Source organism: Ambystoma mexicanum, chromosome 2p (genome assembly GCF_040938575.1).
Source record: "Ambystoma mexicanum isolate Mex_15411 chromosome 2p, UKY_AmexF1_1, whole genome shotgun sequence".
Classification (NCBI taxonomy): domain Eukaryota; kingdom Metazoa; phylum Chordata; class Amphibia; order Caudata; family Ambystomatidae; genus Ambystoma; species Ambystoma mexicanum.
In genome coordinates, this window is record NC_090923.1 from 305004725 (window position 1) to 305032721 (window position 27997).

Sequence of the window (27997 nt, forward strand, 5' to 3'; positions counted from 1 at the left end):
TGTGTTGCGGAGGGAGATGTGTTGCGTCTAGTGTTTCCCTTGCCCTGGTGCTGTGTGAATCCTAGCAACATGGAATGCTTGGTGGAATACCGATCTGTAGACTGTTGTGGTGCGAGTGCCGCTGAATGTTCTATGGATGTCAGTTGAAGCCGAGAGCCTGTGAGAGTCGGTGGATGTTTCCCTTTGCCTTCCTTATACTTACCTTGCAACTTACCTGTTTGTTATTACCTTGTCAACTGGAACTTAAGTAAAAGAGTCCACTTACCTACCTGGTGTGCCAGAGTTGTTCTTCACCCAGAGCACATCTTTACATTTACCATATTTATTCTCTCCTCTACATGTTAACGTGTTTTCCTACTGCTGTAGCTCTTCAGGGAGATGAATAAGTATGTTTATCTGGTCATTCAAGCTGCGTAGTAGGACAATATTAAAATTTTGATTGCAGATGTATACATTATTACAATGTTGTTATTTTTGGGACACTCAATAGTAAAGAAAATGAGAATATTCCTGTGCGTATTTTTGGAGCGCTTATTCATCCATCTACATCAATAGTGAAACACGTTTGACACAAGAAACATAATATACATTAGAAACCGGGCGGGGAGCCAGTCAATCAGGTGGCTAGGAACGCGGGCTTGAACCGCCAGTGTAAGCCTGCGTTCCAACCTGCCTGACGGCCACCCCCCAACCATCTTCCCCCAATCTCTGTTCCCTTTTTGAAAATGTTAAACCCCCCTCCCCAAACTTACCTTGTTGCGGCTGCTGCTGCACTCGCCGCCGCAGCCGCACCTTCCTCTCTGCGCAGAACGACCACCATGGAAAGGGAAGAGGGGCTATGTACGGAATTGTACCCACAGTTGTGAAGTTGTTCATTGAACACTAATGCAGAGGAATTGCTACATAGGGTTTACAGCATACCTCATGCAAAAGCACCGGTTTCACTTTGTCTGACATCCTAGTTGTAAACGGGAAACACATGTCTTGAAAATGATTTCACCAGATCTTTTTACAGGTTACTTACTCATCAATGTCAGAATGATAGCTTTGCTGAATCCCCCGTGGGAGCCAATGACAAGCTGTTCCGAGCAAACGACCGGTTATTGCACTGGGGGGAAAACGCTGACCCTTTGACAGCAATATATGTAAACATCTGGCAAAGATGCCGAAATGTGGTTGTAGCAGCAGAAACAGGTGGGGGAACAGTATTTTCTTGTATTAGAATTGCATTGGGGTGGATGATATTTAAGTGGGAGTAAAAACGGTTGAACCATAACGTAAATGCTGCTAGAAAACCGTGAACGCTACTGTTACTCTTCAGTCAACAGGTATAATGTGTATCAGTGTACGAATTAAATTATCCCCATTCCCAAAGCGAGGAGGTGCCAACCCTCCCGATTTTTCAGTTAAAGATACTGCTTTTTTTACCTGTCTCCCGCCTAAAATCATTATAACCCCAATGCAGTCTTATGGGAAAACTGCATTCTCCCGATTTCTGTTGTGAAATCTCCCTCTCACGGGCTCCACAATGTTGGCATTTATTTTGCCCGTACATTTGCAAGCAACTTCCGAGAAAGCGGTAACTCCCCGCGCAGTGACCCCGGCCCGCCCCCCCTTCCACTTTGTGATGTGGGAGTTTCCAGACCGCAGTTGGGGACCTTCCTCGGTACCGCGGCTTGGAGAGTGTGTGCCTCTGCCAGCGCCGCACAGTCCCCACCTCTTCCCGCCAGCGTTGGCCTCGCAGCTCCCCCGCCTCCTACTGCAGCTCGGCTTCCACGCCTACTGCAGCCCGGTGCTCGCCAAGGCCTCGCAGCTCCACCGTCCACAACCGAGGGACACCGGACAGGGCAGGCGCCGAGCATGGGCTCGCACACGGAGGCCCTGGAGCTGAATGGAAGACTCGAGGGGCGCGAGGACTTGGACCCACTGGAGGAGGAGGAGGAGGAGGTATGGTCATAGAGGGAGGCAGGAGGAGTGAAAAGGGAGGGGCCCAGTGGGACCGGTGGTTCTGTTCACATATGCCACCTGCCACACTTTTAAAGGAACAATCATTTACCCTAAAACACTACAATGTATCTTTTCCTAAAGCTCATTATTATCCACCTCTCGTCCGGGACACATTAACTGCACATACTTTTTATTATAAATTCATGGCCCTGATTAATTGGTTTCATTTTTTGACTACATGTCAGCAATTATTTGGGGGGGGGCGTTATAAATGCAGCATAAATGCAGTTATAAAAGTAGTAGGGTGCATAGGGCGAGACTGAAAGCATAGATGGACAGGTGGACGAAATGCCAAAATGTTTGTTGTGAAAAAGTAGTTGATCGCATCTGAACAAGCTGGCGGGTGTTATGAGTTCGACAGACGCGCTTTCTGCTATGATGCACAAAGCTCTGCTAGATTTGTAACTGACTCCTTGGAAACCATGGCGCAGCTAAAAGTGGTGTTAAAAATCCTTTAGCCGGGAAAGCATGCCCTATCCTGCATCTTCATTAAAGAAGGAACCAGCTTTAGGAAAAAACGGAACTACGCTTGGACGTGCCTTCCAAGAAAAATCGCAGATGTGAGAGAAATGCTTGCCTCAACACTTCATAGCCTCCGAATATGCCGGAGATGTATTTTTGATACGTGAAATCCCGAACCCTGCTTATTTCTTGAATGCCCAGCTGGCACTGGCCCTCTAATCGTAGCAAACAATAGCTGCCATTGTCTCTGACTCGTGTTTGCTTTGGTGTGGCCACTCATGGCTAATTCATCACTTTTCGCCGTATGTACACGCTCGAATGGGCGCGCAGTCTGCTCGACTCGTGTTTATTTCCTTCTGTAGGATGCAGTTTAGGAATTCAGCACATGGACCGCAGGCTGTATGCAGATCCTTGACAGGAGTAGGTGCACACAGGCACTTGGGGGTGGCCTTGGATTTCACGGTTCCGCTCTTGTAGTTTTTTTTTCCTTACCACTGCTCGCCAGAACGCACTGGAGACGAGCGCCTGCAGCATACACCCCCTGGGATGCATTAGTCCCACACGCGCGTGGAACGCTTCACTTCAGACTGTGCATGTTCCATTGTGAATGTCTACCTACGTATCTGCGGGAAGAAGCAACATGCGCTCAGTACACCAAACTCTGTGGGCAGGTTTTTTTTTTTTAATCTGCTACACCTGCCCCCGCGCCGTTCACCTCTCGTGGTGTGGATCTGTCTCGCTGCTACACACACTGCATCCTGGTGGGTGTAAGCAGAACCCGACCGTCCTTGCTGCCTGAACTTACTGGTTGCTATAGTACTGCACGTTTCAAGAATGGGATTTGTGTAGGGGATTCCCTGTTATGGTAGCTCAAGGGCTAAGAGCAGAAATACACAACAACACGTGTCTGTATTTTTGTTATGGATAACCAACAACTGAAATGGCCCAACGGGAGAGAATCTCGTGAGAGAAGAGATCTGTTGAAGTTGTTGGGCTTTGTGGACCTGTGCACTGTGGATTGGGGGGTGGGGGGCTTGCAGGACTGCCGGCGTAGGAGGGCACGTTTTAAGAAGCTGACCTATAAGTACCTGGACCTATTTTAGCAGGAATATGCAGGCCACATATTAGGTGTGGGAAATGGAAAGAACAGTTCAAGCACACAGTCCAGTTTCCCCTATGTGTATTTTGAAATCAAACTGGAACAGGTGATGTGATACATCACACTAATAATAATAGTTAATAGTAATAATAATATAATAGATCCCTTCTATAGGGCCAGCGGAGAAATAAACCCACGTTGTAGTGAAAGCGCAAGCTCAAATATGAAAGTATGCATTATCCCAATAAAGTTATCATTCCATTGAAAAACTCAATTTTCATCTGACATGCCACTTCTCCATCCCTCCCCCCATGTAAATCTGCCATGAATGGGCACTTAGAAAAATAGTGATAAATATTCTAGGGCAAATAGGTAGATATGAAATTGCTTCATAGACAATATATGATTGTATGGTAGTTGTTCTATAATAAATCGTACTTAGGCATTCAAAGTACCATTGAGTCGGGGAAACAAATACCTGTAATGCCAGGAGACCCCCCTTTTTGCTCTCCCCCACCATGAACCACAAAGAACACACATTTTATACAATTTGCATTAGTTGAGACACGCAAAGGTTTTGTTACAGCATCAAGCCCCTTCACATGATTGGTTCAACCTATACAATGTAACCATATTCCTTTTGGTTCCCACACTTCTTATTGGATACATTCATCTAAGTACCATCCTCTTCCACCTATAATCACATGTTTCATATTTACACTACACCCCTCTCTGGGGCCTTTCTATATTCGGTCATAGACCCATCTCCTAGTTACACAGTTTACACAACTTACAAACAATTTCAATTACCACAGGTTCCATCTGGTTAGAACCCTTGACCCCTACTTGTGACGCACACGGCTATTCTTTGGAAATGCAATTGATGTAAAAGAAAAGGAGAGCAAAAACATTTCCGTTTTGATCTATTGCTGCTGGTTTTATAGCCCAAACATGTTGGTGTCCACATTTCATTCTAAACTATGCGATTTACCATTCCAGCCCACATGGTCCCAACCCACATCTTGACAACTCTATTGAAAAGCCATGATCTATGGTGCTCCTTTCCCCGCAAGCAGCCTGCATCAGGTGTAATTGTCCGGCCCTAAAAGGTGGCCGGAATATTCAATAGCAGACGCCTATATAGTTACAGAGATTGCATCTCCCCTTCACAATGCACCTAGGCCACAATGCACCTAGACCATAAAATAGATCTGCCCGAAACTGACCATCTGATATTCATCGCAACTGCTGTTGTCTTTCACCAACCTTGTAAAACTAGTTTTTCAGTCACCCAGAGTTCAATTGCCCAACCCAGATTTTTAGCCAGTGCAATTCCTAACTTGTCAGAGAATTTGGCGGCATAACAGATCTGTATATTCATACTGCCCAAAACCTATTTCCCTAAGAGACCCCCATTGCATGTATACCTATACATGTATGTTCAGGACTAATGCATCCTCTCACACTGATTTTCCCATTGCCAATCTCTTACCTCACATGCACATGTAGAGCTCCCGTCTGCCTGATTGTTAAGTGCAACATGGCATGGCACACTGGTATTGTGTTTATATAGTATCAGCAGTTTTGACACTTATCTTGCAGTGCTCATGCAATTTGAAAATGTATCAACTAAAACACAAACAACACTAAAAATAACACATATCTCATTCCCATTAGCTACACTAGATTCATACTAAATTGCCACATTATGTCAACATCGCTGTCACCGCAGCCACCAATATGGCACGCAAATTCAAACTTCTTTACCCGTGGGTCCCTTATCAACCACCCCAACATTTCACAAACTAAATTAAATCGGTATACAGGCAATTCTGGAACGGGTTAATTCTGCAATAGCTTTTGAAAAACATGTTCTGATTTTATTAGAAAGACGTTCACTGCTTTGTATAGGTTAGCATGATTTTACAATCGTTATTTTGGGTGAGGAGTTCCATTGACAACTCTAATATTGAGATTGCTTAATTTTAGAGGCTGGGAAAGGCACTGATTGTTAGTACTACCCTATAAAATAGGATATGTTTGGTACCTAGGAAAACTGTATAATGGTAAATCAATTTCAATGGGTTTGTTAATTTCACTGAGGTAGCTTTTAATTTTGTGGCTCAGCTAGATCATTGAGAAGACTGCTTGTTGCAATAAAGCTGTCTTCAACAGTGAAATACATTGCATCAAGAAATGTATTGGCAGCATGTGTAGCATTTCAGATTTCCTATTATAAAATCTCACTTTTGCTTCTCATAAACATTAAGGTGCATAGTATGTTTTTTTTTCTTTTTTGACACCCTTTCCTTGACCTGGTCTAGCCATCCCTTGCAGCCAACAACCTGCATTCCTGTACCCGATTCGGCTAATTCCTGTCACGCCTATAGCAATACCTACACTCATTGCTACTGATAAATATGACATTATTTTGTTTTTTTCTTACCTTCCTAGCTCATACAATGTTTGATTCAGATCATATATTCTTCTGAAATACGACACTGCAGAAATGGTTACTGCATAGAAAGCACACTTAATAACCTAGATGAGCTAGAACTGGCTTAAGTTGAATGGTGAAAAGACAGAGGTACTGGTTGTAAGTTCTGCTCACCCTTCATCCTTTTGGACTTCAGATTTCTGGCCCTCTGCTTTTGGACCTTTTCCGTCTTCAGTTGCTCTAGTGAAAGATTTGGGGATTACAATCTCAGCTTCTCTGTCAATGTTGGATCAGATGGCTTCTGTCTGCCAATCTGGTCATTTCAAGTTAAGGACCCTTTGCTAGGTCCTACCCTTTATTCCTTCTAAATTCCACGCCCCTGTTGTATCCCCATTGGTGATGAGCGGAATTGACTAGTGCAACACGCTATATCTGGGCCAACCTGCCCATTTGACTTATCGGGTTCAACTCTTGCAAAATATGGCAGCCCGAGGTATTTCATCCTCCCTATGGCCCTCATATGGCCCCTATTCTATGCCAGTTAGGCTGGCTTCCTACAAGCGTGTGCTGTTTAAATCTCTATGCATTGTACAGAATGCTTTCTATAAATTGGGTGCTGAATTTCTTCAGACAAAATTCCGTCCCTTCGAGAGCACTTTGCTCCCAAACCTCCTTAACCATTCAAGGTCACTGTTTATGTCTCTCTCGTCTAGGTGGGCATACATTTTCTGTTGTTGACACAAAGGTCTGGAATTCTCTTCCTCTCACACTCTGTGGTAGGGAGAACCATTTGTCCTTTCGTCATGCTTTGAAGACTTTTTGTTCTAAATGTATTAGTCTGCTTTTGTTTTCATTCCTCTGGTTCTACCACCATGATGCCTTCGGGTGGCTGCTGCGCTTTATAAGTTCTGCTAACATAACATAACAATAAATAATTGCTATGCTCTACCGACAGTAATGGACATTTGTTTGACAAATTAATGAGTATTAACCTTAACACTCCAAATATGGCAATGGGTGGGTTCAACACAAAATTATCTTCTCCTAACGCTTTCAAATCGAAGATCAAAAAGATATTGAGTTCCAGGTTTTATTTGACATTGCCCATTTTATAATCTAATATTAAAGTGAGAAGTGGATCAGGATGACACATGTTATTCAATAATTAGACATTTTAATCAATAATCACATAAACATATAACTGTATGTATTCCTTAAAACAGTTAACTCAATCCATCAACATATCTTTCATATTTCAGGCATCAATTTTCAATCCCTCAATTTCTCATTCACACATTCTTACATAAAACCAATTTGGCACATTATACATTGTGTATTCATGTTCTAGTACTACACAAAGGTTTCCATAAGTTGTTACAAGTGTTTATGACCCAGTCCTTATTTTCAGGTGTCGTATCTCATGTGGTTCAATTTGCCAGATTGTTTATATAATCGTCGACACGTGTTTCGGTCCACATATAACTGAAATTACTGTCTCTCTTTTTTCAAGACCTTCTTCAGGATGTAGGGCAAGGTGCATATGCCATTGCCAGCGTATAATGCACAACTGAAATCCTTATTTATTTGTGTCTAAAAGTTCTTTGATTCTGAATGATGTGCCACTCATATCACGCCCCTCTCCTGGACCCCCCCCCCCGGTCACACTGAACCAAGAATCAGGCTGGTTTGCAAAGTTAAAATATTTATTTATGTATTCACAATTTAATCACACTGTTTTAATGGTTACACAATGATCACCAGTGGGGTGATGTAGCACTAAATAATCTCTTTAATACACAAGGAGAAATAGTGAGCAAAACAATTCAGCACAGAAATAATACTTTTGTGTGTGTGTTGAGATCAAATAGTAATGTGGTTACTATTTCCCCCTGCACACCCCTCAACCCCCCAATAGGCAATGTAAAGAGATGAGAAGAGAGAGAGCAGGTATTCAGGAATGGCAGAATTCAACACAGAATTCAATCCCAATTTCCCCCAGCAAACACAAGAGAGAAATGGAATTGATTGGCAAGCTGTCAAAATGGTTTTTAAACATATCTTGAGAATGGATTGGGTAAAAACACTAAATATGGTTTAAAATGCTGAAATTGTTTAAATTCTTATGGGAGCCACTTTAGATAGTCACAGACAAACATAGCAATGATTTATGATTTAATACTAAGAAACAATGTGAAATCTTAAAATTAAGGTCGGGAGCAATCAAAAGCTGTTTTACACGTGTCAGAATTTCCCTAAAACGAAATTCGCTGCAAACTTTTCAGTGCACGGTAATCACGATTACGGCAGAACTGTATGGGTTTAGATGCAAATTAAAGCTGCTGAGGTTAGCTATAAGCAGAAGTTGTTTTGTTTCTAGCACAACAATTGAGGAAGTTATGGACGTTTTAGTGGAGGTTGTTTTTCGAAATAGGTGCAAGAATGGAAAAACAGGAATGCGCTTTTAAATGACAAATGGATTTCTTACACTAGGGGATGACTATGAAGAAACAAATACCACACAGAAGCACAGCCACTTGACCAGGGCGACTGCCTGCCAAGGAGCTCGCCTTCTTCAGATGAAAAATATCAGCGCAAAGATAGTTTTAACAATACTAGTACAGGAGGAAGATAGAAGGTATAGGATAGAGAGTTTGGACAATTCAAAATACTCCTAACAATGCAGGTTCTTGAGACAAGATATGATGGATTTAAGATGGGGATTGACTATGGACAGTACATATACTAGTGACACAGTTCTATCTATGGATACTAACTAGATATGTTTCAAACGGAACCGTCAGGGATTCTGGTCAGGACAGACTGCTGGCCACATCGGATTTGGCAGCGTCAAGGTGATCTGGACACCGCACGGCACAACTGGATTAGATCTTTTGGTTCTGATGATAGTTCTTTTAGCAGGCAAGCAGTACAGCACAGCCCGGCTGTATATATTTTGATGTTCCCCTTTGGTGGTGGGATTCTGGTTCTGGAATTTAAGGCCTAGCTGAGAATGGTTCAGCTATGCAATGGACCTTTCTGCTTTGCCAGGTTTCTGGAGTCTGGAGCAAGTAAGATGGATTTTTTTGCTGCAGGGTGCTCCACCAGCAATTGGTTAGTGGGTGAATCTGTCTGTCTTTTTTTGAGTGCTGAGTTGTCTCTATTTATGCTTATGATAAAGGGGTGTGTGTGCTGGTTTATCCTAAGCGTGCCCCTTTGCCAGGGTCTTCTCTCTGCCTTGAAAGGAGGAGAAAAATAGTGTGTCATCTTGATGATGTGGGTTTATGAGGCCTAGAGTCCACCCCTAGCATCTTGAACACAAAATCTACTTTTGGTACAATACATATTTCCATGTGTGCAAACTCTATACAATCATATATACAGATTACAAATTTTGTGTAGCAGATACTCCTCCAAACCCCGTCGCTGTAAGATCTTGTGTCTGCTTTTTACAGAATTTGGCCCTTTTTATCCGGAACACAATGTCCAATTTAGGAGCACATTTCTACAAATCTGCGCATTGAACATGGGCATACGTGTATGAAGTTTCATGCTTCTATCCGAAATACATTTTGTGTAATATCACATTTTTCCACAGTTTCTTCCCAGAACATGTCACAGAGTTCTGGCACCTTTTAAAATGTGCAGCCAATATTTACATTAACAATGCTATTATTTTTGTGTTTTTGACAATTTTACACAGTAAGTTATCAGTCTTTTTAAAATGTGTGTTTGGTCCTTGTTAAGCAACAAATGGTTGTTTGTCTCCGCCTCCTCTGTCTCTCTGCAATTCAGAAGCAGTCTCCTCCCAGTACCTACTGGGCGCAGGCCATTTACGACCCTTCCCACTTGGCATTCCTGTAGCTGGAGGATGTCTATTGTCACCTTTCCCTTGCAGACCAAATTCTTTTCCCACCCTATAATCATCACTTAGGTGTGATTTCCTGGTGGAGGGAAGCAGAAGGGAGAGGCCTTGCCTCTGTGGGGGAAGCTGTTATACTGGTTTGGTTGCTTTTAGTCAGGCTTAAATTCAAATGTTAATTCTGTTGCATTTTTTCTTTGCTTAAAACAAGCTTGTAATTTCAAACGAGCAGCTAGAACACTTATTCCAGATTCTAAACCATGGGATTAAATAGTTACAACATAGGTTACTCTCAGTAACGGGCCACTTCATTTTCAAACATTTGATTTCAGTTTGTACAAGTTTTAAAGTTTATCATGCAGGCTTCTGACAGCTGTCATTCAGGCGGCCGAGGGTACTGCGCCCAGATTTTGACAGATTCCACAGGCAGGCAACTTTGGCTGTGGATGTTTCTTTGATACTTTCAGCTTTTCAGAACATTGTATGTACACCATGATTTCTTATACTAAGTGAATTGTAGCACCCAGCAAGAATTCTGGATGTTTGAGGGTGTTTTGTGCCGGCATTCTGCAGTTTCAGCAACAAAGAAAAAGATTTAAAGCAACATTTTTGGATTTCCTTTAGCAGAGCACTGCTTTTCCCTCTGTACTCCATTTACACTTGTTGTGGAGTCCAGTGACATGATTCAGGAGTGAGCTTTCTGTTCCACCACTGACAACATGCGTGGTCCTTTGGGCCGCCATCTTTTTGTGTTTTGCACAGCACGATTTTCAGTGGTTTTGGTGCGCACAAGGGTTTTGCGGCTTTTGTGATGTTTCTGGCACCATCAGAACGCAGTGATGCCGCATGGCAGAGCAAAAGTGGGTCAAGACATCCCACAAAGGGAATCCAACTGCTCAGTTATCCTGACATATTATTTCTTGAGCACTTTTCTGTTTGCATACATTATTGTCCAACACCTTTTGTATTAAGAAGTAAGGATTGGCAATAGGTCTATTAGCATAGGCCCTTTTATTTTGACAGAGACTCCACTAGGACTGCATTATTATTATTTGATGGTTGTAACTTGCTGCCATCCTTAGATTTAGGCTTAGATAGGCATTCAACCAACCCATTGAAGTTTAATAAACACCCTTGACCTGTGATCACTTGTGTCTGTCTTCACTGTTTGATGCCATGCCTCCCTTAAATTATGAAGGCACCAATTTACAAACCCCAACTATTGGCACTTTGGGTCCAGCGTCAATTTCTACTCTTAATTTAGTCCTACAGTTCATGTTGCGGCTGCGTGACAACATCAAAGAAATCATTCAAGCTAATGGTAGACAACTTGTAATTTTAAGCAAAATGAATCAAGAGCCCAGACAATACAAGAGAGTTAATATGGAAACCTCTATGGGTCCAGTTTTTAACTTGGATGACTCACTGCCTAGTAATCAGAGGCCCTAAGCACACATACTACGCCAGGTTCTTGGATGGATGATCAAATCCATTCAGCGGGCAGGTTGAGTACCTCCCCCAGACCGTTAGGCTACAAATAAATACCCACTGGACCTGGGGATCCCACTCACGCTTCAGTCTAACAAGACCACTGCCCCAGTTATAATGTCAGAATGAACTTCGTTGAGGGCAAGACAACAGGCCCATGACAAAAACAAGTTAAAACATCTAAACACTTGCCAAAATCTAAACCTCTGAGTAGAGCTTCTTCTAGAAAATTCTCAAGGTTGCTTCCATTCATTCAGGAGATCATAGACTTAAATGAGGGAAGCAACTTATGTCAGTCAGATAGGTATGGTAATCAGGAGCAGCAGGACAGCTGTGAAGAAATCGAGGGTTCTGGGGCCGTGACTAGTAATATAGCTCTGCTCTTGAAGGAAAAAAGTGAGAAATTCTAAACAGAAAAAGACAGACACACCTTAAAAGGAAAAATTAACACGATTTTCACAAAACACAAGCCGTCACTAGTTCTGGCTTCTCTTAGAGAATAGAGTATCGCTTCACATGAGAATGCTAGTCAACAATCCACATAGGCTTTGATTACTGTGGACTCTCCTTCAATCTCAACTGCACAGGCAGATTTGTGTGTGCTAGCCCAATCTGATATTATATGACCAGAGCTTCATCAATTCGTGACATCTTTGCCAACTAAGGATCTAACCGGTGTGACAAATGTTAATGACAATAGAATCTCATTGATGTCTATGAACATTGCTCCAAATACCACTTGTCTGGAAGAGCCATTAATGATTAAAGCAGCTACACATCCAAATAAAACTTGCTTGGAACAACCATTAATGATCAAAACAGCTACTCCTCCTCAGGATTCACTTGATGAGAGAATAATTGGTTTTGAGAATCCAAGATCTCTGAACGATAAGGTCTTTTTTAATCATTCAGTTTTGTTGCAGATATTCACTACAATACCTGCATTGAGATTGATACACTCGAGGGATATAGATTATAGATTGGGTATACATATCGGATGTGGGGAGCAATCATATAGTACCCCATTTCTGTTCTAATATCGTTGCAAGGCTAGTAAGGATGATCTTAGGTCAATGGATTTAGACGTGTTGTCAGTTTCTAGCACTCAGTCGTTGAAACAGTTATTTGATGATCGAATGTTGGAGTCCAATAGGAAACTAATAAGCCCTCCACTTATATAGAAGCATGCACACATGACAACTGACATGCTCTCAACAAACAGGAGACTGATCTTGGTTTATGAAAGCTCTGGTCGAGAAATTGGGTTTATCTGGTTAAGCTCAGTGTCTTTAGTTTACAGAATTTGAAAGTCTTCTACTGGAATTGTTGTGGGTTCACTAATATTTAGAATTTATTCAACAGCGGTTACACATTTTACATGGATATAATTCTTTTCCATGAGAATATGCTTACTGATCCTTTTGAATTGTGGCCATACATTTAAAGTTAAACATTAAATCCTATCTTGTAGCCTCCTATGATAATTCTTTGTTAGTATTCTAGACAATTCTTTGGGTGTACATTTGGGTCTTATTTTGGACGTGAAGGAAATGTTAATAATGAATGCATTTTAACCCCCCTCTCTATAAACACATTGGTGAGATTTTTGTTCATGGCCATCAGAACAATTTTTTAATCATAGGTGATTTCAACTTCAGATGTGCATAATATGTAGTTGAAGATAAAGGGGTTCCATTTTACATTGGTCTAAGGAATAAACCCTCTCTGAATGATGCCCTACTATGGAAAAGACGATTGAAGAAAAGGACCTCACCTGTTTGTACCTGTTTGGGCCCGATAGGGCCAAAGGCGTGGCCCACTAATCTGCATTTCACCTACAAACGAATCGCTACTACTGCTACTCACCAAAAGACATCACATGTCTCCTCCCTCCACAGCCAAACCCCACTCTCACTAGGGTTCGATTGGCCAAGTGCCCTGGACAGCCTAGGCGAGCTATCTTAGCGAACCTTATCAATATTGCCCTTGCCCCATCCAGCAGCCATGTACCGCATGCACACGCCCTCTCATGTTGATCAGTGCTCGCTCAGCAGTAGCTCACACTGCAGAGATCACTGACCTCATCTCGTACAACAACCTTGATAGTCTGTTCATCACTGAAACATGGCTGACCCCATCCTCCACACAAGTTTCTCAACGTCCTCCTACCACAGGACTACTGCATCCAAGATGCTGACTGGACAGGAAGGGGAGGAGGTGGAGTGGCAATCATCGACAGGAGCGATTGGCCATGCTTCATCACATCATCCCCACTCCCAGGACAAGCTCATTTGATTCACTCACCTACTGGTTACCTCTATCCCGCAAGGAATCCATCACCTTCCACCTCATCTGCCGGCTGCCTCACAGTAGCGACTCTTTCATTGCAGACATCTCTAATTTACACTCCTCTGTCAAATTAGAACATTTTAGTAATGTCTTTCTTGGTGATTTTAACGTTCCCGAGTCACAAGTTGGCAACCACACTCGAACTGACCACAAAAGTTATGGGTGGAAGGTTTCGAATGAATCTAAACCACTGGCAATTGCTCAGGGCAAACTTCCACACAACGTTTTTTAGCCCGTCCGCGCCATTGCAAAAGGGGACCAGCCATGTGCAAATCAGTCAACAGCTGCCGCCACCAAAGGTAGCAGCCCAGCCCGAACTGCTAGGCCAGGTCCCCTCTGCACAGAAAACCAAGCAACCGCAGACATGTTTCGGCCTTGTTGGACCTCCTCAGTGAGGTGCAGCCTGGTTCCCTGTGGCGCAGCGAGCAACGGACCCACGTCTGGGCATACCCTCTCTCACAAGGAGAAACAAACTGACCACAAAAGTGATGGGTGGAAGGTTTCGAATGAATCTAAACCACTGGCAATTGCTCTGGGCAACCTTCCACACCACCGTTTTTTAGCCCGTCTGCGCCATTGCAAAAGGGGACCAGCCATGTGCATCAACCACACTCGAAGCACTCTTTTAGCATTGACTGCTTACATGGACGCTAAGCAAATTGTGCTCTTCCCCCACACACAACAAAAACAACACGCTAGACTTAGTCTTCACAGCATCCCTCTGCATCAGCTGTGCAGACCCTATCCCACTTGACTGGTCTGACCACGCCGCCATCCCGTTATCGGTCACCCACTCGAATATGGCTCACAAAGGTCAGGCCACTCCCCCTCTCCCCCCCACTCAATGCCACTCATTCAAAATCTACCTGGTTAATCAGCTGGAAGCACCCTTTGCAGACCTCCTCACCACAGGGAATACCTCGGGCCTCCTGGAATCCTTCCGCAACTTTGCTATGAATGTAGTGGACACTTATACCCCCCTAAAATCCAGCCGGTCAAAGACCAAACCACCCTCCCCATGGTATATTCCCAAGCTAGCCTCCAACAAACGCTCAATCAGAGCAGAGAAATGGTAGTGCAAAAACCATGACTGGGGAGACCCTCACCAACCCAGAAACTCTTTGCGCAAACCGTAGGAATTTTATTACAGAGGCCAAGCTGCTTACTACTCCACCACCATTACGGCAGCCTCCATCAGGAGCAAAGCCCTCTTTGTAGTAGTAAAGAGTTGTACCAAGCCCACACCTCACCCAGAGGTACCAGCAACTCAAGAAAAATGCAAAGGAATTAACACATTTTTTAATTGAAAAAAATAGACAAAATCCGAGAGACCATTGAATCATCCTCTCACAGCATTAGCATGCACTGCAGCCCGGCACACACATTGACCCTCTGGACTGAATGTTCTCCTCTGTTTCCCCCCAAATCTGCTTAAAATGATTGCCTCCCTCAAACCTACTTCTTACTCTGATGATATCATTCTGGCCTCCATCAATAAACAATTGAAAAAGCTTTGCGCTCAGTGAGCTCATCAACATCATCAATGCCTCACTTGCAGAGAGAGAATTCCCGGACATCTTTAAAACTGGTCTCATATGACCTCTTATGAAAAAAACATCCCTTGATCAAAATGATCTAGCCAACTACCGACGCATTACGAACCTCCCGTTTATTGGCAAAATCTTGGAAAAAGTAGTTGCTATACAACTACTTGCCAGAATAGAACAACTCCACCTCCTAAATGACTATCAGTCAGGGCTCTGCCCCAAGTGTAGCATTGAGACAGACACCATCCAGGTGGTGGATGATGCTCTCCAAATCATAGATGAGGGATACTCATGCCTCCTCGTCCTCCTTAACCTCGCGGCTGCATTCAACACCGTCGACCACTGCATCCTTCTCTCCCTCATTGCTATCAGGATGGGATTCTATGGCACTGTCCTGAATTGGTTTACCTCCCATCTCTCAGGCAGACACCAGCCTGTTCAAATGAACTTGTTGCATTCTAATTGACTCCAGGTCTCCTGTGGAGTCCCCCAAGGTTCCAGCCTCTTGCATATCCTTTGTAACCTTTACATGGAGCCTTTCAGCACTCTCTCATAGATCCCAATATAGTCCTCCACCAATGCAGGGACGATACTCAGTTGTACGTGAGAGTAAATAACTTGCAGGGCATCATTCGTCTCCACGATTACATAGCCATCCTCAAACTAAAGCCATCCAAGACTGAATTTGTCCTCATCAGTCCGCCCGCTAAAAAACAACTTGTCCAACAACGGCTTAATGATATCCCCCTAGAAGGATTTGACCCACAACTCTCAGAATCAGCAAAATCCTTTGGCTTCATCATTGACAGCCTGTCATTTCAGAAACACATAGCTAAGAAGGCCCAAATAGCCTGGCTCAGAATCTCTACCCTTCGAAAAATCAAACCCTTCATCCCACTGTGGGACTACCAGACCATGGAGCAGGCCCTTGTGGTCTCACACATCGATGGGGGAAATGCTTTGCTGACAGGGCTCCGAGCTGCACACTTGGGTCCCCTAAACGCAGTCCATCATGCTGCAGCACGTCATATTGGAGGAGCACATACATTTGACTGAACTACTCCCATCCTACATGAACTGGATTGTCCTGGCAGGATAGCTTAAGGGCAAAGTGCTCGCCTTGCAAGCAAGACGACATGGAGCAACACAGGTTCGATCCCCGGGCCCACACTTAGAAAACTCTGGGTATTAAGTGAGTTATAAATAACCTATCATATCATATCATATCACATAACTACATTGGCTTACACTCCAAGCCAGAATACTGTTTAAGACTGCATGTATCATCTACAAGACAGTCATGCGTTGCACACCAGTGTACCTGGCAGTTAAGCTGCGCAAATAACTCCCCTCCCGAGCTCTTTGCTCCTCTACCTCGAACTCCCTCAAGGTCAGTCGTTTTTAAATGAAACAAGCTGGGGGTAGATCTGTCTTCGGCTCGGGCCTCCCTCTGGAATAGCCTCCCTTCCACTCTAAAACTTGAGGAGAACAATCTCCGGTTCCGGAAGCACCTCCAAGACCTCCCTCTCCCCTGCTGATCTGATCTCTCTCTTGGCACTGTTCACCTGGCCACCATCTGTCCTCTGGGCCCAGGTACCTGATCACCCTGCCATCCTCCAGCACTACTTCCTGACCACCCCTTGCCATCCCCCCATTTTCTTCTTTTTCTGCACTTATCAGACTTACCCAGTCTGCTGCCGTAAACACAGCACTTGCCACTTGCTGGCTGCACTACCACGGTTTATTACCTCTATTATCTATTTATTGTTATTTATCTGTGTCTCGTCTGCTCCGCATTCTCCACTCTCCCCCTTCCATGCACTTTTCCCCTTTCCCATGCACTTGCGGGTTCTCAATGTCACTGAGCCTAGTAAGATCGGTGTTGTGTTCTCCCCTGTTCCCCTCCCTTGCCTTGTCGCGCTCTAAAACGCGATACAAATAAAATATCATATCATATCACATATCTGGTAGGACATGCTCCTCACGCAGAAAATCGACCAACTGGATTGAATCACAACTTGTCCGCAAAGAGAAGACACACAAACAATCCTTCTCTTGCAATTCACCGACCCACTTGAACTCTATCCTGTTGTCGGCTCAGAATTCCCCCACAGATCTCCAATCTATCAAAACATGGTTCTTTCAACAACACCTGACCAAGGACTAATTCCAATGGTCACACATACTGACGCACAGACCTCATAGTACTGCGCTACTGTTAAAAGATGACCGCCCAAATGCTGGCTTCTCAAACTCTGTACAGTCCTCCACTGCTCTCAAGCTAGGTCTGTGCTTTTTACAATAAAAATAAAATTGAACCAGTTCATGGAATATTGGGGTTTTGATTTGCTTTATCCTTCTTGTCAAGTACAATCAGGGAAAGTAGTTTACTGGAGAAGTGGGGATTTTCCTCTTGGATTGATCACATTTTTGTCTCCAACCCTTTGATGCCTTTTGTTTCTATTATAATATTTCCTTTAAGGCATTTAGGGACCATGCTGCCTCGGAATTCCTGTTAGCTATTCCTGAGTCACAAGCATACTGTAATTTCCAGGAATCACTTTTGGCTTTTGTGTCCTCCAATAACAATGCGGTAAAATGGAACTGCAAGTTGATTGTGAATTTCACAGTAACACTGGGGTTCTGCTTGAAGAAAGAGTCTTTCTGGACATTCAGGGTTTATCATCTATGGTTATGCAGAACTGGTAAACCAGCCCTTAGCTGAAATTTCGTGCAAAGGCAAAAACAAATCTACAATCCCGTACCAGACATGCGTATAATCAAAAAGTAGCCAGTGCCAAAAGAGAGAAGAGATTCCTGATTAGACATCTAGCAAAGTTTCCCTGCACGAACTTCGGAAGACTAAAAGGAAAAAGAAAGAAATTGTACAGTCGTATTAGTGTGATATTGGAGGACATATGGGTGTCTCATTATTAGAAAATGTTCAAGTGTACCCCACCTTTCAAATATGACTCTATTCGTGGAAAGGTATACAGTTTTATCTGGGAATAACTCTTTTCAGTCCTCAATATACAGGACTTCATTTTGAAACTAAACCCTTCTAGGATAAATTAGCCCAAGTGGCATTGAAATTTTACTTTCCTTTCTGGTCACAATTATCACACGAGTTGTTCCTCAAAATAATTGGAAAACATCTCATACCTCTATCTTTGCATGAAGCAATTATCACACCAAGCTATAAAAAATGGGAAAGTATGGCCCTGGAAAATTATCACCCTATTGCGATTTTTGCTGCTCCTGTTCTTTGCAGCAATAATACTGGAGGAATTGAACAAATGGTTGTCCAACCTAGAAATACTATCAACTTTCAGGTGGGGTTTCGCAAGGGATTGGGCACTACTATAAATGGTATGATGTTATCCCATTTGAACGCTCTATCAAAATGTTCAGGTGCTCTCCCTATCTACATAGCGCACATTGCTCTCACTAGTGCTTATGAAAGATTAGAGCAGTACAGATTATAGTGGAAAATGTGCTGTTCGGGTTTGCCAGAAGATGTAATCCGCCTTAATCTATTGCTTCATACATTAAAATAAGAGTGCATTTATCAGCTGAAAGGCATGTAACAAGGGCAATTGAAACATCTTTGGGGTTGAGGCAGGACTGCATACTTGCCCCTTTACGTTTTGATATCTATTTATTGGATATTGAAACATTGTGGATTTATTCTGGTGCTGTTCCAGTGAGGTGGGGTCACCTTAAGTTACATTGTTTGGCGTATACCGACCAAATCCTTCTTTTTTTTTTTTTTACTTCCACCCTTGGATTACAAAGGAAATTGGTCTAGTTTTTTTAATTTAAATTTTTATTTTGCAGACAAAAATAACCTCCTAATAAATGGATCAAAATCAAAGGTCCTGATATTTTCTAATAAGAGGTCTCCTAAATAATGTTCTTGGACAGTTGGTGACCAGAGATTGGAGATGGTCAAATCTTTAAAATACATGGGCTTTAATTTCTAGAAATCTCCAGCGATTATTGCTAACTAAAGCTATGATAAAAATGAAGTCAGATTTTTTGTTCCCAGATGTAGAGGGTTTTTAGATCTTATTGTAAATGTTCAATTATTCTTTTTAGGAAGTTCTATCATGCAAAGGTGGTACACTCTCTAATGTACCACCTTGAGACAAGCTTGTATTTAGATGATTTTGTGAATTCAGTTGAATGCTTTTTATGGAAAAAGGTGTTTGATCTGTCAGTGGGAGTGTCTAATATATTTATCCGACATGAGCTTGGGCTATCCTCACTTAGCACTCCTGGCAAAAATCCTGGATGCAGATTCTGAGACCCTTTATTCTGACATTAAGAATAATGTGTTTTGTCTGTTTGAAGGCCTAGTCTTTAAATGCATACATGGAAAATATGTTTGTGATACAACTGAATTAGTAACAAACTCAGATAAAGTAAAACTAAGATTGCTACAGTTTGATTGGTTTGATTTGACCGCACCAAGAGAATTTGAAGATTTTGAAGTTACAGAAAGTGAAATAATAATAATAAGTTTGATTGCGAATTGAAAGGGCAGAGTGCCAACCCAAACCCAATAAGAAGCGGAGCATGCAATGCCAATGTGTTGAAAGCTTAAAAGAACAGTAAAACAAGTAGCTATACCAAGCTAAGAAAGGTATATGCTGCTTGGATGTAAAGAGGAACTATAAGTCTTGGCAAGCTTAAACCAGGCAGTTTAAAGTGCGAGAAGAGAAGTCCAGGCAGGGAAGTATACCAGGCAGTTGTGAGTCTGAGAGAAGTCCTGGCAGGAGAGCACACCAGGCAAATTGCTAACCTACAAGGAGTGTCAAGCAGAAGCCATGTTTGTTAAACAAAGAAGGACCTTTTTTAAAGAAGAACTAGACCGCTTTTTACCGAAAAGCATTGTGGGCCAAGAAAGACACACAAAACTGTTAGACCAAGAGACATTTTTGATACCAGTGAAGAATACAGGGGAAGGCAATCACCCTCTGGAACTAAGGTCTTTTTAACTTTGGAGAACATTTACGTTGCAACTGTTCTATCTTTATTGAGGAACACGTTTTGAAAATGCAAGGAGGTTAAAGATATTTTCATTTTCACTTTATTATTTTGTTTGTAGTGTGAGGGTCAGAACGATTGTACACAAGGACAGATTTTGATTTCTGATATCTTGACAAAGACATATACTTAGTTTTTGGTTTTAGGTAGGGAAACGCCTCTTAGAGCAGGGACAGAGAGGAATTTTCCCAACCATTTTGTGTTAATAAATGTCTTTAACCAAAAACATGACACGTTTGTGTCTGCCTTTTAATTTCTGACCCCTCACAGGGTGTACATAATTTTTAAGGTGCAGAGCTTGGCAATGGTTAATGCCGCATAGTGAAAGGCGCAGTGGACTGAGTATACTTCCAAGCCCTAATGGCCGATCAGATTAGTAGTGTTTCCTCTTTCAACTCCAGACACCATCATCTTCCCTGTGTTCAGACTTAATACCTACTTTTATGTTCCATCCTCTTGAAATCTGATTTGAAGCAAGTACCACAACCTGCACTGAAGATTCCCTTTGGCTGACTGTCCTAAAGCCCAACCTTTCTACGGATTAGGCATTGCGTTTGTCCCTTGTCACATCACAAGAGATCCCAGGTGGCCATTTTGAATTTGTAAACATCTGACTTGACCCAGATGTTTCTCCTTTATCCCTTGGCCATGCTCTTCAGCCTTCATTCAGCAAATTGTCTAAAAGTTAAAGGCAGCCAACCTCTCTGGACTGATCACTGCTTACACTCCATAATGGCGAGGGGGTGTCGAAGTTAAGGGAATACTTCTTACGCAGTTCTTACCGCCCAAAGTGGCTCATGTGGTTGGACACACAAAATAAATACAAACCATTCTAAACTGTGAAATTTGTGGCAAATGAATGTTGCTTGTTATATATAGTTTTTGGTCATTCTCAAAAAATAACAGTACAAGTGTTGATATGGTAAAGTCATCTCCTACTCATTAAGGGGTCACAAAATAGCCAATATAAACTAATAAAGATATGTGAAAAGGTATCAATTACACCGAAGGGGAGACAATGGATCGCATTGGATCATACATTCACTTAATGATTTGATCTAATTTGGATATAATACTGCAGGTCTCTTTCAAAGCAAGCTCCATGTTTTTAAAATTGTGGGGTCTTGCAGATTTCTCTTCCTTTTTCTAGAACAGCTTAAAATTTAAAAATACACATTTGTTCTTGCACATTTCCTTATTGTTAATGACTGTAAGGTGTCAAAAGTTCACAGGAATGGAATATAAGTAGTGTGTCTGCAGTTTCATTATATATCTAAGAGGAAGTTGCTATTGCACTGCTTCATAAAGCAGTCCATCAATGGTGCAAGTTTATAAGCAGCCAGTTCACACCAAAATGCTGTGTGGGAGATTTTACGGCTTGTGTGCTGGCCGTGGCTGAGTGCATTGCGATGGCAAAACTAAACTGTAAATATTTTTTACAGGCCATTTCGTAGGAATTATCTTCTGATGAGTTGTGAGAAGCTAATTCTGATGTTCTAATAAAACAATATTGAGAGAATTAGAACATTATGAGCATCCAGCAGGCGAGGCTGTGGGACAAAGGGAGCCAACTAATGTTTGACAAGGATTGAGGTGGATTGCATAGTCTTGGTTGGTTAGTCATGGGGTATGCAACACCGGAAATTCTGCAAACTAGTGACTTGGTTAAGAACCTTAGTGTCAGTCATACCTTCAACACAAGTATGGAAGCCGCATGGATGTGATGGTCCCACTGGTTGTCACGGAACAACAGAATTTTTTTTAACAAAGGTTGTTCTTGAGACAGTCAAAGGTTTAGGAATAGAGTGTGGATAGATAGGGGATTTTGGGAAAACCTGAAAGAGGGTTGGGGAACAATTATGAAAGTTAGGAGGATGTCTTGGGAAATCCGTTTATCATAGGCTTTTGGCAATCAGTGCGTGTTAATCACTCATACAATAGACATGCAATACACATCTGTATTCATACGAGATGACCCTCATAGGCAGGTAGACCTATTACTGGCATTTTAAAACATTATTGGCACATGCTATTAGCACGCTATATAGTCTTTTTACAAGCTTATTGCTGATTTAATATCACAAATCAGTTTGTTTAGTCCATGGAATATCTCGACCTGCTGATGGTGAAGATTCTGTAACCCAAATCGCTGCAATCACCGTCATGCACAATGCTCGTAAGAATCTGTGTTGTTGCTGGCCCTCTAATGGTCTTTGTGGCTCAGCATATTTGACACCTGGCTTATTAATGACTAATAGTGGCCGACTTCTCAGAACTATTTCGTTTCTCCCGGAAGGCGAACTGATCAAGCCAGGAACAACTTTTTGTTCTTCAATTTGCGGTTTATCTTATGTTCTCCTTTTTCAGTTTGCACAGTCAAAGGAAGGATTGCCATAGTTTGTATGTTGAAATCTGGCTTTGGTTATTTTGAACCCCTTTAAGAAAGACATGTCTTGAGATGCTGAATACCCATAAAGCACGATAGTTTAGGTGTTTCTTCAAAGTATCTTCAAAGTATCTTCAAGGTGGCAAGCGAGAGACATGCCAGTGATATGCTAAACCACCATTCTTCTTGACCAATGTCTTTCCTTTTTTTCTGTGACCCTAGTGTATAAACTGGAACTGAACAGCTATTGAATAGCACTACGCACCAGCTCTTTTGTACAAGGGATGCAATGGGACAGGAAGAGGCTATGGCACAGGCAAGAAACATTGAAATGTGCAGGATTAACAGCATGGAATATTGCATATGCAGTGTATGTACATTTTTGTATAGGAGATAGGTGAGCAATTGAGGCTGATGGGGAATGCCATTTAACAACACTTGTCTCTTTTGAGTGCAAGGATGTGTATGTTCAGGTCAGTTGTGAAACCTATGGACCTGATGCAAGGTGTAGGGCATTCCAACAGTGGTGGGTGATTGGGGAAAGGAATTAAAGTGGAAGGGTAACGGAGAAATTGACGAGAGTTAGAGATTTCGGCATTCAAGTGGACGAGTAGCGAGAGTTGGAGTTTGCCAGAAGTGTGATCGAGGACTGCCCATGGATGGATGGATTTGGATAAAAGAAGGACGTTTAAGCTGGAGCGGTTGCTCATGGGCACCCTGCATGTACGCAGTAGTTGCAGATCACAGTAGGTGGAAAAGAGTGGAAGTAGCAAAGTTAAGCTTGTTGAATGGGGAAAAGGAGCAAAGCAGGAATCCCATCACAAGGCTGAAGCTGGGGGCAAGGATGGAGATGAGTTTTAGCACAGTGAAAATGAGAAAGGGCATATTTTGCAGATGTCTAGGAGGTTAAAACTGACGACTCAGGAGGTGTCCAAGAAAATCTTCAAAATGCGAGATCTGTGCATCCACAGCTGAACTAACAGCGACAGGTAGGTAGGTATATCTAAATACTAGAAAAAAAGTTCCCGTACTCCACACAGGTTCTGCAGTCCCACATGATGAAACTCAATGATCCTGTAGGTCTCTGTTCCGAGTCGCTTATCGCTTAAAGTCCTTTGCAGCTTGCAGGAAACTGCACTTAGAATGGGCGTGTGTGGCTGACTGATCTAACCCAAAGCAGACGTGGAGGCTAGGCACGAGTTGGTGTGCTGCAGCATACTGGGACCTTCTCTGCACTCTCCCTACCTGTCAACTCACCCTAGCGCGGTGCAGTGTATTGCGGTGCAAATATCTCAGAAATGGTTCGTCCTAGGGAATTGAAACATGGGTTTCCCTTTTGAGTTCCTCCCAACAAAACGGTTCAAATGAGCTTTGTCCTGTCCTCCTAGAACCACATTGATGTTTCTCCGATTCCAGGCAGCCGTCTCATGTGTGAAGGGGCTGAAATCCGGGGAAAGGGTCGCGGTGTCCAAATATCATGTAGCCAGTAATGTCTAGAGGGAACAGTGTGGAATTGTATAAGGAACAAACTAACAGATCTTCCGCTTTATATATAGAGTGATTTATTAATTTGTCACAGAGTACAACGAGCTCTCCCTTTCACATCTTCTCTCTCTGTCCTCTCAACCGCCTTCACCCCAACATTCTCCTCTCCGACCTTTTAGAACACCTCATTATCATCCTCTCTTCTTCGCAAAGTTTCCTCTTCTCGATACAGTGTGTAATCTTTCAGGTAACCTAGTCTCCGGTGGTCCCTTCCTCTGCTCAGCTTACCCTGCGATCTTTCACCGGAGTTGCATGGCAAGGACGAACCACTTCTCTCGATACTCATCCTACTATTTTCAGGCTCCGCACTTACAACCCCCTTTTCCTTCAGAACCCTCACTCACTCCATATTCCACACCCTACCACCCTCTGTCTTGATGCCCCTTCCAAACACCAGTTGTACCCTGATGGGTTCAGACCACACGCAAATCTCTCTACGTGCTTCAGTTAGCTTAATCCTGACCCAATCCCCAACCAAGGTAACATCATTCCCTCCTATTCCAGACCTATCAGACAACACCTTTCATACGACACTTTCTTCGTAATCTGTGGCTTTCTTTTCTTTCCTTGCAAATCACCCACCATTATCTCTGTAGTATCAAATGTCTCTAGCCAGAAAAAGTCTGGTATTGGCCGTCCTCCCGTGGCTGAACTCAAAAAGCGCGATGCCCATGCTACTGTGTGGCGTGAACCTGTGAGGCAACACAGTCGCCTTGACCGTCTTTCTCCAGTCCATCCCATTTTCCCAGGCCTACCTTTTTGATTCCTTGATGACCCTATTGAATTGCTCTAGAGTCCCATTCATTTATAGGTTTTATATGACACTCATGCGATGCGTGATGCCATACCCTGTGAAGTACTTCTTCCACTCCCCCGACTTGAATTGAGACTCATTGTCAGGAATGATTACTCTAGGGAATCCCTCCTGGCCAGACGGCTCCGCCAAAAATTCAATCACTCTCTCAGCATTTAGATGTGGCATCAATAGGTTTCTGCACATCTGTTCAGAAGGTCTATGACTACCAGGCAGTCTGTTTGAACCCAGTTGCTCCATATCAGGCCAACAAAATCCATGCTGAATGTCTCCCATGGTTTTCCTGGGATGTCTGTTACATTCATGGGTTGCTTCACACTCGCATACATTTTATACAATTTCTGTCACTGTTCTCTCTATCTGCATGTCACTTCCAGGCCACCAAAAGTTGTTCTTATCCTCCTCTTCGTTTTCACAATTGCCTGATGGCCTTCATGTCCCAAATTGATCAGACGATGTCTAAACCCTTCAGGAGGTACCACCTTGTCACCTCTCTTAAGTGCATTGTTTGAAACATAAAGCTCATCTCCTATGTTCCAAAACACTTCCATGTCACATTCTTTGAGGGCTTTCTTGTTCAGTGTCCCCTCAGTTAGGTGCTTCATTAGTGGTACCATCGTTCTGTCCTTCTCCGAAAGCCTCTGACCATTCCCCTTGGGACAGGTGTTTCCATCACTTCCAAAACGACTTCTTGCTCTCCTACATCCACCCGCATTTCATCATTCATCATCATCCTAGACACTCAGCTGCATGATTGTTTGCATTGAAACTTTATCCAGACCCTTTTGATGTTATAATTTCTACTAGTGGTTTATAATCTGTGTGTACTTCAAATTGTGTTCCTGTCCCAAAGCTTCTGAATTTCTCTGTTGCACGCCTTATTGCCAGGGCTTCCTTCTCAATGGTGGCATAGGGTTTGTCTGGGACTTTCAACAGCCTGGGGGCAAAGGTTATCACATATTCTTTGTTCCCCTCTGCCTGTGTTAAAACTGCACCGAGACCTACATGACTTGCATCCTTGGTGATAACTGTGGATCTGACCCTCTTGTAATTGGGCAATGCATGTGCTTTCATTAGCATCCGTTTAATGCATTTAATCTCTTCTTCTCACTGTCCCATTCGAATGTCACTTCCATCCTTACTAAATTACTCATTGTAGGCGTGTGCTTAGCAAAATCCTTTATAAACTTTGAATAATATTCTGCCATGCCGAGAAATGTCTGCACCTGATCTTTGCTGCTTGGTTTTGCTGTATTTTCAATTGCTTCAAACAAATCCTTCCTAGGAGATATCCGCTTCTCCGATATGACATGGGACTGGTATTCAATCTCTCTGCTGTTAACCTTTCACTTCTCCTTGGTCAGTGTCATTCCTGCCTCATAGAGCTTCTTCAATGCTCCACCTATAGATTACCTCTGGTAGCAGCGTATGCTTGGTTCCAAAGCCAGTCATCATGACAATAGGCACATCATTCACGACAACTGTCGCCATGCAGATTATTCTGGATCGGCAGGGTTATTGGCCCAGTGTGATAGATTGTCACATCGATAGTACCTCTTTGACTGGATTTCGTCCCCCTTGAGAACTCTTCCCTTCCCCCTGTGTTGATTGAAAACATTTGTGCCTTTTTTGTGCGCTTTCTCCTCCGCAGACCATGGCTTCCCTTTTGCACTCTTGCAAACGGCTGATAAGGTTTCTGCTGCCTTTTCTGGTGCCGTGGAAAATTCTCTGTTTTTGCTGCAACGTGTGTTTCCTTCACTCTGCACTCCAGCAATTTAACACAAGCCTCAGTGTGTTCGACCTCTTTACTTATTTACTCTCAGCACTGTCTCTAGTGGTGGATTATCTTCTGCCCACAGCCTTTCCCTGACTTTGTAACATATAGTCCCCCAGTCGCTCGTCCAGCTGTGGATGGAAGTGGCACAATCACATCAGCTTCCTTAGTGCCATTATGCATTGTTCTACATTCTCTCCTTCTTCCTGCACTCTTTTTCTTTGCCGAAATGTGTAGCGTTCTAAAATAGTGCTGGGTTTTTCCTTCTCACAATGCTTGTTCATCTTTTTGGTGCACTTCTCATATTCGTTTATGTTTAGGCATTCCTCTCCTCTTCCCAAAGGCTGGGAAGATCTTCACATTTTCCTTGTCCTGTTGATCCCAATGTAGTAGAAGCAACGTTTTCCTAGCTACACCATAGCTGGCACTATAGACCATGTTTGCGTAGTGCTCGAATGACCTGAGCCACCCTTTCCAGGGCATGTTTGGTTCACCCACTTCTCTGAGATACATGGTGGGAGGGGAAACGCTTTGCATGGCTGTCACTTGGTCAACCGCTCTCCTGTGTTGGCTCGTGATGAACTTGTTCTCCCAACTATACTTGTTCTTTTGCATTTCAAATTGGCTTTGTAATTTACGTTCCAGTCCACATTTACATACACATTGAGGATGGACTCGAGCACTGCCCCCCCCCCCCCCTATTTAGCTTCTTTTTTTGCCTCTATACGCCTTTTAATGCCTCAGTGAGCCTTCATTTCTATGTATTTCCCTCTCCCTACTCCCTGTCATTAATTATTCCTTTTCCATGCACGTCGTATACAGCATGTGCCCTCGGAGGCCCTGAGATAGGCACATGCAATGTTTCCGACCAACGTTGCGCGTTGCAGGGTTATTTACGCTGTTGCTTGGAACCAGATTGCAAGTAGCTGACATGCACCTCAGCAACAGCGAGGCGCGCGCACAATGGTGATCGCTGCCTGCACCCCTTCTGGCTTCAATTTGGTGGCATGTACCTCTGCGTGTGCGCTTTTCAGTACCTTAGGTCAGTTTCGGTGTCCCCGAACTACCTGGAAGATGTCAGGCATCGGTCAGAGCTCCTTCTCCTTCTTCTCACATGCAGCTGCGTGAGCTTTCACGCTCGTCTCCAAATCGTAGCGTCCACAGGTGAATGAACAGCAACA

General features: G+C 43.1%; 1 protein-coding gene across 1 annotated transcript in view; it reads left to right on the top strand.

The window, feature by feature from the left end:
- Window positions 1-1640: 1640 nt before the first annotated feature.
- Window positions 1641-27997, top strand: part of NINJ1 (ninjurin 1) — a 353613-nt gene continuing 327256 nt past the window's right edge. The window contains exon 1 of the mRNA XM_069643603.1: window positions 1641-1947. Coding sequence (XP_069499704.1) covers window positions 1861-1947 — 87 coding nt within the window. The 5' untranslated portion in view covers window positions 1641-1860. The remainder of the gene's footprint in view (window positions 1948-27997) is intronic.